Source organism: Chiloscyllium plagiosum, chromosome 44 (assembly GCF_004010195.1).
Source record: "Chiloscyllium plagiosum isolate BGI_BamShark_2017 chromosome 44, ASM401019v2, whole genome shotgun sequence".
In the NCBI taxonomy this organism is placed as follows: Eukaryota; Metazoa; Chordata; class Chondrichthyes; order Orectolobiformes; family Hemiscylliidae; genus Chiloscyllium; species Chiloscyllium plagiosum.
Genome location: NC_057753.1, coordinates 13,141,442 through 13,158,076, shown reverse-complemented (window position 1 = coordinate 13,158,076; position 16,635 = coordinate 13,141,442). Strand labels below are relative to the sequence as shown.

At 40.2% G+C, this 16,635-nt stretch overlaps 2 gene segments (V, D, J or C); one reads left to right on the top strand and one right to left on the bottom strand.

Moving 5' to 3' along the window:
- Positions 1 to 993: 993 nt before the first annotated feature.
- Positions 994 to 2,489, top strand: LOC122543678. The segment is given in 2 exon segments: positions 994 to 1,109; positions 2,149 to 2,489. Coding segments are annotated over 2 exon segments (387 nt in total).
- A 182-nt stretch (positions 2,490 to 2,671) lies between these two features.
- Positions 2,672 to 14,752, bottom strand: LOC122543677. The segment is given in 5 exon segments: positions 2,672 to 2,783; positions 4,795 to 4,904; positions 5,025 to 5,034; positions 14,059 to 14,407; positions 14,534 to 14,752. Coding segments are annotated over 5 exon segments (627 nt in total).
- Positions 14,753 to 16,635: the final 1,883 nt, after the last annotated feature.

Genomic DNA, 16,635 nt, shown 5'->3' with positions numbered 1-16,635 from the left:
ATTTATAATTTACTCTGATCTTTAATTCTATGCATCGCACTCGTTATGCTTCACATTGTTCCTTTTTTGCTCATTCTATCGTTTTTCATTATTCTGTCCTTTGCTATTATTATTGCTGTGTTTCTACACTTTACCTGTCTTTCCATCACTACTATCGACTTTCATGTATGCTTTTGCATTATCTCTGTGCACATTTCCAATTCTCTTCGCTTCTGAGTTCACTACATCTTGCTCCTGCATATTTTATGTTTTTGTTTTCATTCCCCTTAACCTTCATAATCTGGAGATGTGAATTCGTAACCTTGATACTTCAAACTCAGCATCACGGACCTCCCACTTAGTGTACGTTTATGTTGAGATGGTCTGTCTGTTTCCAACGCTGTGCACCAGTAGCACAGAGCGAGGTGGCAGTGTCCCCAACATCGATTCGACTTCAGATTGTTCCTTTAGTACTGGGATGTATTCTGTTTGCAGGAGCAATCCTCGAAAGCATTTCCCGCTCCCATAAAATTAATCCCATTGCATTTCGATTTGCCAATCTCCTCATGCTTTTCCTGCCTCACGATGTTGTCTCCTTTTTGAACTTCATGTCTCCAAATGCCATCCATTCCACAGCCGTGAATCACTTACAGAAAGTGATAAGGAAATACCTTGTGCGTCTCCAGTGTGAAATTAATCCAAGCCAAATCCAATGACAACTTCAGCCTGATCAGTCACTGTGAGTAAAATAAACAAGGAATCTTCATGTACATCATACCTCTACTTATTTGAAATAATATAAAAATGAGATGAAAGAGAAGACTGTCAGGTTTATTGGAGACCAGTCTGTCTACATTTACCGTTTTTTTGGTCTAATCAACAGAATGTGAGTTTGTTGCCAGAAACACCGACCTTGCAGGCGAAAGTGACTCAACCAACCAGATTCAGTAATTGCAGCTCCTTGCTGCGGAGGATATGACATCAAACTAATCTCAGCCAATGCTCTGGGTTTCTTTTATCTCTTATGCGACATTCTGCAGCTTTCTGAAACACAAACAAGTGTCCAGGAACCAGAGCAGCAACGATGCAGTTTTCAGTTTTTGTGATGACCTCGGTGGCATTCATTTTTGGTAACAACTTTTACACTTAAGAAAAGGCATCAATCTCTCTATTTCTAAGTGTGATCCAAACCCGTACTATTTTCAGGAAGTATTGGACTCTGGTTGCTTTACTCTTTAGCTATTGTGTACCCATTTTCTCTGTGTTTTGCAGGGAGAAGAAAGGGGCACAAAACGCAAAGAAGAATAATTACGGTGATGATACCAGCATTAACGGATGATAGTTTTGTAAACATAAAATCCAAACATGTGAAACTTAGTTTCGCTAATAAAGAGAAAACTGATGCAATTTTTTTTTGGGGAGGTGAAGTCGACATAGAGACAATGCTTCAGCCGAGGGAGGATTCGAAAACGACGAGTCTTAGTATAAAATGCAGAAATATGATCAAATAGTAATATTAAGGGAATTCTGTTTTGGCTTCAGAACATAGAACTCGCCGGCTACAGGTTTAGTTGAGTCAGGCCATGCAGTCATGAAGGGCAAATCATCTAAAAAAGATTATGAAGTGATTGAAAGATGGACAAGCAAAAGAAATTAGACCATGGGGAAGTGGGATTCTCGTGTGGACTATTTACTAGTTATTCTGAAGAAGGTTTTATGAACATAGAACTCGCCGGCTACAGGTTTAGTTGAGTCAGGCCATGCAGTCATGAAGGGCAAATCATCTAAAAAAGACTATGAAGAGATTGAAAGATGGACAAGCAAAAGAAATTAGACCATGGGGAAGCGGGATTCTCGTGTGGACTATTTACCAGTTATTCTGAAGAAGGTTTTATGTTAAAAGAAAGCAGAAATTGCTGAGAAAGGTCCACACGTTTGATAGCATCTTGGAGAAAAAGCAGAATTAAAGCAGTTTCGGATCCAGTAACCCTTCTACACAACTAAGCTTTCCAGCATCCGTATTTTTTTTTGGGGGTTTTTTTTTTGCTTTACGTTAAAATGCCTTGTTTAATTTTGCGTCAAGCGGAATGTGACATTTCTGCTGTCAGTTCGCATTTCTAGCTGCACTTTTAATCAATGATTTCAGCTTTATTTTATCTTGTGTTTCAGTTATGAGTGATGGAGATTCTGATACTCAGCGGGAGCCCTGGTTCGCACAGACAGAGGGAAAAGATGTCACGTTCAATTGCACCTACACCGGCAATGCTTTTTACTTGTTCTGGTACCGTCAGTACCCGGGAAGACAGCCCGAGTTTGCAGTCCGGAAGATGGTGAGCAGTGGTGCTGAACTTAAGGCGGACTTCGCTCAGACCCGTTTTTTTGGTACACTCCAGAAATCTGAAAACTTGTATCGACTGACCATTTCAGAGCTGATCCTGTCTGACACCGCGGCCTATTATTGCGCAATGAGCCTCACAGTGAGGGGAATGAGCGAAAGCCTCGTACAATAACTGCTGCAGGTTTCTGGGTCACAGCTGTTGCCTGTTGAAGGCGGTTAACAATAGTGTGTCGCACATTGTTGCTTCAGTAGATGCCTGAACGGGAAAAACTTAAGAGTAGCCCACATAAACATCATTAAAAATCTTCACATCGATTACTGATATTGACAGTGACTGTGCAAGGGAGCAAATAACTACTGTTTATTTGACCATCTCTGGGAAATCGCTTCTGCAATGAAGTAAGAAAATGTTTCACGTAGACTAGAACGAGATATGTCCTCGTCTGGTAGTTTCAGAAATATCTCACTGCAAATGAAGAGCAAGTTTTGATTTGAAATATCAATTTGTAGTGTACATTGGAACCTATCCAGCGAAAGTCCTAATAATTGCAATAACCAGTTTGCAGGTATCATCATATTAAACATGCCTGTACCTAGTAATTCCAGGTCTTCAAAGGATGAGCAGGTGCGAGGAGGTGTTATCGATATGAAGTTCAAAGTGAAGGAACAAAGTTAGATAAAGTAATCTGTCACACAGAAACAGTGAGCACCACGTTTGCAGGATAGTGCCTGGATGATCAGAAACCAGTCTAAAGAAAAGAGTCAGATTGCAAATATATTTGAAATATGGATGACATGCTTTGGCAAATCTTGACCTAACAGGTAAGGCTGTAGGTGTTGTTGCTATTTACCTCCACGTTATTCAGTATTCAGTTAATGTTGCTTCATGTTCTATTGTGTGCACCTTCTTTACCGGCTGAAATATTTTTGACAGTCACTCGATTGCAATGGCTTTAATTTTCTGAAGATTTTACATTCAGTAACGAAGCATTTGAATTTTATTCAAATGAGGAGAACACGCCCTCCCCAGTGGTGTCGCCTTATGAATTGTTTTGGTTCATTTGAAATCAGTGAATTCCAGTATAAATTAAGAAGTAATGTTAATTATTACTGTATCAGCCATAGTTTGCGCTTTGTTAAAGTGGGCAGTGTTTATCTACTTCCAGTCACTGTGTCTCAGCGCACAGTAATACTCCGTGCTGTCAGACAGCTGGAGCCTACGGGTGGTGAAATTCCCCTCCATGTTCGAAGTGTCCAGGAATGTAGAAAATCGAGCGCCAACATCTTTTGCTCTGACGACCTTTCCTTTTGCAGGGATGTAGATCAAGAACGTTGGAGGTGCACCCGGATCTTGGCGGTACAATTGTAAGGAATATAAACGAAGTGTGGTTGAATAGCTGAAATGAATAGTCACTGAATCTCCTTAAATCTGTGCTACAGTAACTGGCTTCTCTGAGACATCATCTGCACAATTAACACCTACAGAAATTTAGAAAGAAATGAAGTTAACAGACGATTACAACAACCATTCCCAAATTAAGGGCACATATTGTAATACTGTGAAACATAGCTAAAGGGAAGACTGCTGATCCCATATTGTATACCTTTTACACATCAGCAACTTACCACTTACGAGAAATGCTACAATTAGGAATGAGTAAGCAATATGAAGCGACATGCTCACAGAGCGAGTAGTGGATTTAAACGGAGGGACATATAGCTGAATTGTATTAGCTCAGAGCCAATTGTGGGTTTGAACAGAGGAAACGGAAGCTGGACGGTTTCAAATCAATGTTGGGACCATGTCATATCCGGACTGGCGGATGATTGATTAATATCTGGCATAGACAAGATATGACACGCAATGCGATGACAATCCCTTTGTTCTACCGTCAATGACAACAGAGAGTTCGTCGCATGAACGCAGAATGTGAGCTGCAGGAGACCACTTCGTCGTTCAAACTGCTCTGCCATTCAATAGGACAATTTCTGATCTGCAGTGCATCCACGATCCTGCGTAATCTCGGAATCCTTTTACCGTTAATGTCACAACTCTATGAACATCATTCTGAAATGAACCAAAAATGACCGCTCCGTGGGATATAACAAACAAGCGACACAGACATTAACTCCAACTCTGATTCTTTTAATTGTCAATCGTTATGTTGGGCTACTGATGTGTAACAGCAAATAATTTCAGGCAGTCATGCAAAGAGTTGTGCCACTAATAAGATACACATATGCTCAAAAGAAAGATTTTGTACAGAAAACAACGCAGAAAGAGGTCTTTGGAAAAATACTGCCCGTTCTCATTTTGACTACATTAAAAATTCTCAATGGAGATCAGAGATCCGAATCTGTGGAACGGGTGGAGATAAGTGTCGTTCTTGGTTGACTGCACCGTGAATATAATTGAGTAAGTAGCAGTATGCAGTAATCAGTGGCAGAGTCAGAGACATGAATTCCGTGAAATTTACTGGAACTGTTTGCTGGTCTTCGTCCCAATTCGAGAACGCTGCTCAGAAAACTGTTCTCTTTTTCCACTGTTGAATCGCTTCAGTAAATGTGTCAGAGCTACCCCGCGAAACTGCATATAACCGAGGAGAGTTGATACACTATATTCTGTTTTGTGCAGCTCCAGTTCAGTTTTAAGGTCTATCCTTCGTGAAGTTTAAACTGAAACGGATCCTGGAAAACAGAATCTTACCCACTCGTTCCTGTAATAAACACATAAAATAGATTAAAAACATGCATACAGACAAATACAATAAAACATATAATGACGGTTTCAGCTCAGACTTACTGAGCAGCATAGCCATGAGTATCAGTAAAGCACACAGAAAATACATGGTATGTAGTTCGACAGCAAATAAGACTCTCTTAAAATGATGGCTCGTACAGTCTTGTGTCAGCGACTGATCGCAGATAAAAAGCAGCCTTTACTTACTGTGAAACTCAGCGGTCTGACTCCCAGTTGCAATTAGCTGGGGTTCCTCAAATCGGACATTAACCGGTGACCAGTCACTGTTATATAAGGAATACATATGGTTGGCTGTCTCCAATCTATTCATTGGCTGTTTATGTGAGGCTGCCTTACCATTTGCTCGCCCTCACATTTTCAGGCATTCTGTGTTATTCTCACTTTATCTAGCCACTATTAATTGGAAGGCTTTATATTGAGGGCAAGTGATTTTCAAATGATGATGACCCTCAAAGAAAATTGCTCGTCTGTAAATCTCTAAATGAGAATGCCCTTTTCATTAATATGTCCCCTGTCTTCTAGATTCCTCAACAAGAATGAATTTCCTCATTTTATCTGTTCCATCAATCCCCTTCAGAATCTCATATGCTGTCTGACTGGTGCCAGATTTTAGTAAACCATCTGAGGGAAAGCAAAGTGAAGTTGGAAGGACAGGATCCCGACGGAGAGGATCCCACCGTCATGTGACACAAATGTACGAATGGCTCAGGAGGACAAAAAAGTACTGTTCAATCTGTACAAGGTACGAGGCACGAAATTATGAAACAGAATGTCAAAGAGGTATCGAATCTTCGTTATGTTCCTGAACAACTTGGAATAAGAAAAGTCAAACTGGAGAGATGAGTGATTTTCTGAAGAATTGGTGTGGGAGAAGTTATGCACCAGCACTGTTACTGGAGAATGTGGGATTTCCAAAGATGAGACATTAAGTTGAATGTTGATGTAAATGATGTAAGTTGGAAAGTAGAGAAGATTTGAAACTAGATGTTGCAGGATAATTAATGAAATTTCGGAGAATGCAGTAAATTAAAGAGTGGAAGAAAAAATAGTTTACATGTGACAAAATGACCACCTGGCTGTGACATTAGGGTATAGAGAGTACAAATCTATAGGAAGTTTAAGAGAAATGACTGGAGGATAAGCAAAATGTATAAAGTGTTCATTGCCTCGAGACGTGAATGGCCAATTCACTCCGAACAAAATGGGCAAACAAAAAATATGTAGTACAATCTCGTAATCATTATAAAGGCATTTCAGAAAAAGAACATGGAAGGGTAACTGCATATGGAAGGTTATAGGATATTTCAGAAGTACAGGAAGAAGGAAAATGGTGGGGGGTTAGCTATGTTTGTCAGTAATACCATAAACATTATGGAAAGAAAGACCAACTTAGAGAAATTAGGCTGTGGAATAGGTTTTAAACAGAAAATCAAAACTTTCAAAGCAGGAAATGAGGGTTGTGTGTGGCCACATACTCTTAAACAAGAATTTAGTGCGGCATAAAGAAAAAAGTCATGTTAACTTTTCAGAATTTCGAGGTAATCATGGGATATTTTAATCCATACTTATGCTGTAAATGTCAATCAGCTCCAGGTAGGCAAGATGGAAAGCACATAGATATTTTTCAGGATTGTGTCTTAGAACACCTTGTTCTGGAGTCGACTGGAAAGTAGGTTTAAGTAGACATGGCATTGTGTGACGATATAGACTAAATAATAATCTCATACGGAAGAGATTCATGGGGATCACTGACCAATCGATGTTTAATGTTGCATTCAATTTAAGGTAGACCGTGGACTTCGAATTATTTCACCTGTGCCACGGTAAAATGGCGTTCTCTGGCGAGCAATACATGGAAATCATACTATGGAAATTTTCTCAGGGTCTTTGCAGGCTTCTATGCTTCTCATGACATCAGTGTCAATGTTCTGGGTAGTGTCGATTCTTACTTTGTTACTTTTCGCAGTTTTGTAAAATATGGAGGTAAAACTAATTCACAATTCTGTAATTCGTGTTCTCCATGAGCCAAAGCATGAATTATGGAGAATGTGTAGATGTAGAGTGCGTCAGAACAAGGTTGAATATTTGTGTTCTAGATTTATTATAGATTGTCATCAATTTCTTCTTCAACAGTTGTTTATATATAAAATGATGTTGCACCACTTCTTCTCAGCTCAGTTACAATATTTGAAAGTGACAGCAACAACTAGAACTAGCTTAATTTAGATAATCATAACCATATTTTTCATCAGCATTACCGCATCACTGCTGTTGTTATAGACATTAGAGTAGGAATGGGGAAAATAGAGTTTTACATAGAAGAAATAACGACTGTGTCACGACTTAATGAGGAGGGAGGACGAGATCATTCTTTTTGATACTTCCTGAGTCCACCAGACTTTAACACAGGAAACATTAAGTCAGAGCAGAATTACATATCACTGCTTCATTTTGCGGCTGATCTAACCAATGACAGAGATGGGCCAGCGGCAATAATCTCCTGATTCACGAATTCAGAACAGATTGCTCACAACAAACGAAAATTGTATGCGAAGCAACTACAGTGTCGACAAAGCAAAGAAGGTGCGCAATAGCTCTCGTTTGCAGCCGCATTGATGGAGCAGACATAGTGATGCCTAGGTCTCGGGAAATCTGTCTGCATACTATACCTGTTCACTGTTGACTGATGAAGAATAGATTAAGGAGGATTGCGGTGGGGACAGGGTATAAAGTGATTAGAGTGATAAAACATCGGCAGTCTCATTAATCATTCAGATTATTGTGAATGTATGTATTTGAAATGCCTATTCACATCATTTTTCAACTTCACTTTTTCCAAACCCAATTCACTTGGTAACTGATGACGGGATCCTTTGGCGATTTAACATGGACTCTTTTGATCTCTCGTATTAGATACGCTGTTTCGTATAGTTAAACGTCATACTGTCCTAAATAAAACTTCTTTTTCTCTGCAATATTGTTTGTCTAAACTATTGTTACTTTGATTCGAAATAATCACGTGCAATTGGTCGATCAAGAGGGCACAGCTTTGAACACACAGAGACTTACTCTGACCCTCTTTGGGAAAGAGGATAGTCTTATTTTGGTTTCCGTGCTCAGATTGAAGTCCTTCATGTCCGGTGCAATGGTGATTTACATTTTTCCTAATCAACATGTTCAGATGTGTGATTCAGCATTTTGACGTAAGTGAGTTTTCCTGGCTTACCCGATTCAGACGCTACCACCGCATCATTACCGCTGATCTCATGTTCTAATCAATCTCTTCAGTCTTACTACTCGTACCAGAAACTGAACCCTAGACTCCTGACATAATTGCGTGCATCCAAAGTTCCCAAGACGCATCTGACATTGTTATGTCTTTTATTCATGGGATCTGGGCATCACTGACCTGGCCAGTATTTATTGTCCATCTCTAATTGCCCAGAGTGTAGTTGAGAATCAAAGATTTTGCTGTGGGACCGGATTCGCATGTAGACCAGACCAGGAAAGAATGGTATTGCCCTCGTTAAAAGACATTGGTGACTGAGATGGGTTTGTTTGACAACTGGCAATCATGATGACCATTAGAACCCTAATTCAGACTTTCTTTATTGGATTCGATTTCCACACTCTGCCATGGTGGGATCCGGAACTAATTCCCTAGAACATTGCCTACGTTTCTGGCTTAACAGTTGAGCGACAATCCCACGACACCATCGCATTCCCTATTGCCCAGAGTAGGAAGTGACCGTTAGCTTATAGTTAACGATTTAAAATGGACATAATGACAATCTGACATGGTCATTAAGATTAATAAACTTTCAGTCTACGCAGCTGCAAATATCTGGGAAAGCCTATTTGTCATTTTTACCTTGTTATGACAATCATAAATCCTGAATACATTCATTGAGTCATTCCAACGTCATTCAGCTGGATCCAACTGGAAAGCGAGTCATGTGTGACTGCAGGGTCAAAACCAAGAGGCATTCTGACCTCAGTGATATTACAATGATTCTGATCCCCCTAAAGTGGTGCGGTCATAATGAGGCTGTCTTCCAGCAGTGAACGAGGTCAAATGAGCCGTTCCTATGAAGTGATGAGGTAACAATGGGCCTGTCCACCTGAAAGACGTTCTGAAATTACGGGCTTAGGCGGTCCACTGCTTGGATGAGTTGAACATTGTGAGAAAAGAAATTAACAGAGTCCATGTTCGCTCTTTTTTTCGCAACTCACTCTCATCCCATTAAAACTTTCTAACAGAATTACATTTCAAAACGTTTTTGATCATACTAGTTTTCTGTTAATTGAAAGAGCCTGTGTTAGTATATGTTCATGAAGACTCAGTTTAGATTAATTTTTCAACATTTGTAATCGTGTTTGATACTATTACTGAGGTGAAATTGCCAGACTAAGGACAGCTCGGTAAACTAGACCCTCCGCATAATTGCTCATGCACAAACTCGCTTGGATGGATATTGGTAACTTATTCATACGTTTTTCGTCGGTGCCCATAGGTGGCCGACATGCAGATCGAGTAACACAGTCTCTGGCGATCACAGCCGTGGCTGAAGCGTGTCTGTGAAGTTGGATTGTGACTATAGAAATCTGGACACAAGTTACATGCAGTGGTCTCTGTAGAAACTAGTACACAATCCAACAGCGATTTTCACTAAAGTGGTAACATGGGACCTTGAGGAAGTTTCAGAACCATATATATATGGTAACTGCTGACATCCATAGTAAGTACAGTTATAGAGTCGAAGAGTCATAGAGATGTACAGCATGGAAACAGACCCATCGTTCCAACCTGTCCATGCCAACAAAATATCCCAACCCAATGTAATCCCACCTGCTAGCACCCGGCCCTTATCCCTCCAAACCCTTCCTATTGATATACCCATCCAAATACCTCTTAAATGTTGCAATTGTACCAGCCTCCACCACATTCTCTGACAGCTCATTCCATCCACGTACCACCCTCTGCGTGAAAAAGTTGTCCCTTAGGTCTCTTTTATATCTTTTCCCTCTCACCCTAAACCTATGCCCTCCAGTTCTGGACTCCCCAACCCCAGAGAAAAGACTTTGATTCCAACAGTGGCCTTACCAATGTCCTATACAGCCGCAACATGACCTCCCAATTCCTGTACTCAATACTCTGACCAATAAAGGAAAGCATACCAAACGCCTTCTTCACTATCCTATCTTCCTGCAACTCCACTTTCAAGGAGCTATGAACCTGCACTCCAAGGTGTATTTATTCAGCAACACTCCCCAGGACCTTACCATCAAGTGTATAAGTCCTGCTAAGATTTGCTTTCCCAAAATGCAGCACCTCGCATTTATGTAAACTAAACTCCATCTGCCACGTCTCAGCCCATCTGGTCCCGATCCTGTTGTAATCTGACGTAACCCTCTTCACTGCCCACTACATCTCCAATTTTGGTGTCATCTGCAAACTTACTAATTGTACCTCTTATGCTCACATCCAAATCATTTATGTAAATGACATCTCAATATAATCGGTCTGAGTACGAAAGATTATATTACTGTGCCTTGGGGCACAGAATCACATAAAAGCTAAAAGTTTGGATAACATAGGCGAGTATTTGCAGTGTTATTCCACTCGTGCCTTAATCTGCTGGTGTACTTAAATCCAGGTTTCATTGAGAAGGATTACTGTTAGAGATACTTACAGCAAGATAACAACTGATAACATCTAAAAGACCTTTAGAATATGTTAAGAATTGTCTCGAATTCACGAATTATATGATAGATAGATTGGGGTTTAACAGGAATCCTGACATGGATACATAGATAATGCAATTCATCAAATACTGAGCACTTGGAACTGCAAACGAGGGGCTGCTGTTCCCATACAATTGCCTTACATTACCTCAGTAACACCAAGTCTGCACCACTCAGTTCTGTACCAAAACAGAACCTGTCAAAGTTGCTGTGTGGAGTTAAGAAATTAATAGTCATCAGAAGAGACACGTAATCTGACACGATCATGAGGAACCTTTGAGAGAACACCGTTTCTACTTCCGACTTCAAGAGCAATCTTTTCCCAACGTGGCATGTAACAAGAATGTGGCCCTTTGTATTTCCTACTGTGAACGTTGAATGCATTCCTTCTGGCCTAAGGGCACTATCTCTGAAGCACAGCAATACAAAAATATTTTGAAACTTGCTTGATATTAGATCGCAACCCAGGACAAGGACAGATTTCAGTCATTGGCAGATTTCGGCCTTATGTCTGAGCTTCATTTGATTATATTCTCAAGATGAAACTCTAAAATGAAACTAATCTAAGATGAAACTACTCTAAGATGAAACTAATATTCACACCTTTCAATTTGCATTCATCCACGTGGGTATCCAAGAGTCGCTTAAATGTCCCTAATGTATCGGAATCTACTACCACTGCTGGCAGTACATTCCACAACTCACTGTGCAAAGAAACGACCTCTGGCATTTTCCCTAAACCTTCCTCCAAACCCCTTGGCGATAGCCATTTCTGCCGTAGAAAAACTTCTCTGGCTATCCACTCTACCTATGCCTTAAAACTGTGCTTTAAGTTGCAAAGTCACTGCGAATTTATGACACACTGCACCAAGGACACAGATGCTATGTGACAATGTCTTATTCCGGACTGTAAGAGAAAATGAGGCAGTTTTTCTTCTGAAATATATAGACACACATTTCGTCACTGAACACTAGTAGTGCTCATTGGGTGCGACAGCTACTGTCGACATTTTCAAAAGAAACTTAAAACGCATCCTTGGACTAAGTGATACTTCAATGCACGCTGCCTACATCGAGGGTAGGGATGCAACCAATGTGTGTTAAAAACCCTTACTCTGAGCCTTGTATTATCAGAATCAGAATACATTCAGCTTCTCTGATGGAAAACTCAGAATAGTATTTTGCAAATGGGTAACAATCACTGACTCAGGACAATGTGAACCCACTGTACTGCGATCAGTCTCTGTCAAGTGGATCTATAGCAAGGGGGCAATAAAATACATTTTTATACACCATGATGTACTCTCAGGATCCTCAATTCATTTTCGATTTTACTGATCAATGTAACACATATTCCGTATCAAATAGGCAATGAAGGTATTTTATGACTTTTCCAGCACCTCGGTGCATTGTATGCTGCAATACAACAGCGAATCTCAGACACCAACTACTCCAAATTCTCATGCAAAATCCATTTCAAAGACAAACATCGTGCCTACTGGCATCAAGTGCCCGTTGTGAAAGAACAATCTAAGCATTGCTTAGAAGAAAATATTATAGGTTTCTGCCTTGCATGCATGAGGACAAGCACAAAAACTTCCAAATTTCAAGTGCAGTATCAGATTCAACTGCAGGTTAGCCTCGATTTCAATTTCACTCTATTTCTCACCATCCTTTGCTGGCGTCTTGAATTGTTGAATAAAAAAGCAGTAAGCTGATTGGCTGACATGCAGAACAATGCAACTGCCAATTGATTTTATTTTTCCGTGTGTCCCTCCTAAACAAACTATCCGCTGAGACACGGATATCAGGTGCATTTTCCTGTTTGTTTGCGAATAACCATTTCAGGGAGAACCAGTTTGTCTTCAACTCCGTCATTGTGTGTTTGTCAATATGCCGGGGCATGCTTTTTACTTTTTATCAGCTCCGACTTCTAACATATAGACTTTAAACGCTAGCTTCCTCTTTATCCATGAATGCAGCCTGATGCGCTGTGACTTCCAGCATTTTTCTGTTTCCATACCTTTTTACTGATTCACCACCTCTTCGGCCATGTCTGTGGCAAATTCCAAAATTAGGCAATGTCTTGCATTCTATATAATCGGCCGACACAAATATCAGTATATTTGATATTTGAAGTGAAGGAAATTCTTTGAATGCCTTCTGGAACAAAATTGAACACTTTTTTATTCAATATGCGACAGGATCCTTGAGGTGAATGAAAGCACGCTTCAGGCGAACATTTAAAGAAAAACATTCCAGTCAGAGCCTAGCACACTGATTTAAATTCATTAATTTAACGGACACAGGACTCATTAAACTACTGATAATCTGCAGATCTCCCTCTTCACTGCAGCAGCTGTCTGTGAGGATCCAATTCCGTTAGATATCACCGGAAGTTCATTAAACTAATTTGAATTAATCAGTTGATGCACCATTCTATTGCAGCAGTGCATAATGTGACAAAAGGTTGCATTTTCCCAAAATATTTGCTGAATAGTGACATTTGTAAACATATATGGCAAAACATTTCAAATTGTAGGACACAGAATGTAAGAAGATTTAAGTTTCTGCTGCAAAGCATGTTATACGCTTAGGAGCCTCTTCAGAATTGCCTTTTGACAACTTTAATTTTGTTTGATGATTATCGATGGACAACCGAAAAAAAAAACTATTGTGGCTTTCATTCATTCCACATTTCATATAACTGTTGAAAAAAACAATATTAAACTCGTTGCCTGGGAGCAGAACTTAAGATGGAATTTGGTGAGCTGGCTGTCTCTGCGGCTTGTTCTGATGACTTGCCTCAAAGCTGTGAACAGAGGAGTGAGGCATTTCATTTATATTTGATACTCAGTCTGCAATTCCACTAAATGGGATGGCTCTATTTCTCAACAATAAAATCATATAGCAAGTTTTATGCGATGCAAAGTTCCCTGGCAAAATAATCTATGGAAATAAAGGACACTGACTGGAGGGATGAGAAGGCAAGACATTGGAATAGTTTGGTGGGACACAAAATTGGAAACGAAACTCCACTGATAGGTTTGTCTAGTACATTCTTAGCACGCTTGCATCTGAAGCTAATATACTGGTATTCCTCTGAAACGAAGCGAACTTTAATTTATTGTGCACTCTTTTTTTCTCACTTTAAGTGGCTTCTCTATGAATCTTTCTCTGGAGCTGAATTGTTCTTTCTGTTTCTCGGTACGAAAATACCTTTTGGTGAGCTTACTGAGTTTTTATAGGGGCTGTGTCATAACTCTGTATCACTGTGGGCTTCAAAGCACAGAAATACATGGCGAAGTCAGAGATGATGGCCTTGCTGATTGTTAGCTCTGTATTCTTCGTGGATTTAGTAAATGTGAAAGAGAATCGTTCAGGAAAATCAGGATTCCTCTTTACAATCTTTCCTCCAAGTATATAAACCATATACTGTGGAGGCTGCCCTGCCAGCTGATTGTACCAATAAACGTCTGGGCTGGAATCGCTTGTCGTCAAGCTGCAGGTGAGTGTGACATTGCCGCCTTCCTTAACAGTCATTTCAGTGTCTGCTTGTTCCACCGTGTCTTCCTGACTCCATTCTAAGAAAAACGAAAAATAATATTCAAAATCATGCTCATTACCGTCAATGTTTTCCTAATAATGGCATCTGATTTTGAAACATCTGTGGCAGGTGGAAATAGAATGTCACGAGGAAGAAGCATTACTGATAATTGAGAAAATGACGAGCATTGGTGCGAGAAGATTCCTCATGGTGCACTCTGGGTTTGTAATTCTGCAGTCTGTAAAACCCTGTGTCTGAGATCCTGGCCAAACCCGTTGCTCTCAATGACAAACAGTGACGGCTGCAGCGATCTCTGTGTTATCACAGGGAAGGGAAGGCGGAACAAAATGGAAGCTGAAGGCGGAACTGCAGCAGACTTAGCTCTGAGTGAACGCATTGCTCCCTGTGAGAACAGAAGGCATGCAACGCAACACAGATCCATCCGGAACTATTGGATGCTGCTAAGTCTGTGGCCGTCCTGCACCCGAGCACAGCATCACTGACGAACGAATAGAGAGGGAGAAGATAAAAGATCAAGGATTGCATAATTACACAATACAAATGGAAGCTATTCTTTGCATTGTGTCTGTGGTTTCCCTTTTAAACATTCATGTAGTTGCCACATTCTGTAGCTGTGTAAATTTAATTCCTTTCGATGTGTTTTCGCAAAAATATTCGGAAAATTAGCATTGAATCAAAACCCACTTACACTGGAAATTTTAGAATATAATAAGGTTAAACGTGTAAAAGAAAGCGTGTTTCTCTTCTTTGTCAATTCTCCCGATCGTGTTGCATTGATTACTGAACTCCAAACAAGAGAAAACACTTTGGTATGATGGATTCCTATCAACCAAGTTTTTCAGCACTCAGCTGCTCAGTAAAGTTTTAGTTAACCTTAATATGACGTGAGGACAATAATTTGTTTAAAATTCACATGATTCACATGTCTCTCGTTTCTTCAAATCAGTAAATCCCAGTCTCACAAATAATCTCTGGCTGAACTCCAAGCGCAGCTCCACATTCGTTTCCTCCACTCCCAATTTTCTCCATCGTTCTGAATCCTCTGTTTTTCTACAGTTGTCCAGCTCCTGTCTGCATACTACGAATCAAATCAATGAGACCGACCCGGAGTTTTGCATGGTCCAGGGATCTGTACTATTGAGACAAGCTTAAAGATTGAACAATACCTTCCAGGTGCTGTAGTCGTGAGGAATTTGCTCTTTCACCACCATTGCATTGCTTTAATTACTGTTCAGGAATCGTAGATATATTCTTCTTGTATACCTTTTTAAAAGTAAACGTGAATTCTTGACTTAAAAGCAGCAAAGTCAGAGAAAAAGCTGCTCTTACAAAATCAGTAAAGATTTGACATCAGAGGTGTAAACACCACACTGGGCCGGAAGGAAGCCAGCCAGAGGAATCAAGGTAACGGGCAGTAACCCTTGGAGCAGAGGAGACTCAGTGGTCATGATTGGCATGTGAAAATTAGGAGGGATACACATCGTAAGGAAAGGAACAAACATAGGTAGAATGGACAGGAATAAATGTTTCCTGTTGATGGACACCTCGATGATCACTGCAGAAGTTTAACGTAAGATGCAATAGGTTCAGCAAAAGTGTTTTTATTCAGCCAACGTTTGTCCAGAATCCAGCAGGCAATCATTGAGAGTGGTAGAGGAAAAAGCCGTGTTAGCATTTGATAATTCTTTCTACAAGTACTTGTGATACTAGGCAATCCAAGGGAATTGGACAATTGTTAGAAGATAAGATTAGAATAGTTAATTTCTTGTTATTGACAAGCGCAGTTTTGTTGCTGCAAAGAGCATTTTCATGTGCTGTAAAATTCTTTCCCTGTATGACTCGATGTATCGTGTGCAAACTTGAATATCTGCTTGTGCATTCTCCTGTGTGTGTAAGTGTGTGTATGTGTGCGTGTGTGTGCGTGTGTGTGTGTCTGTCTTTCTCTCTGTTTCAGTATCTGGTTAGGTACAAGCTCAAAAGATTGGAAATGGTCTCAAGAGCGTGGATTGATAGTTATTATTTTTTTTTAGAAGATATTGGCAGCAGCAATAGGAGTTATAATGTCTGGAGGCATAATAATGATTAGTAAAGCCACAGTTCCTTTCCGAATTCCATCCTATATTTTGTGCGGTGCAGTGCCACCCTCTGCTGGTGTATATACACGTTGAAGCTGAAATACTATTCACACCGTTTTTCACGTCCACATTTTCCATGCTCTCCTTTTTCAAGTAATGACGTTTCCTT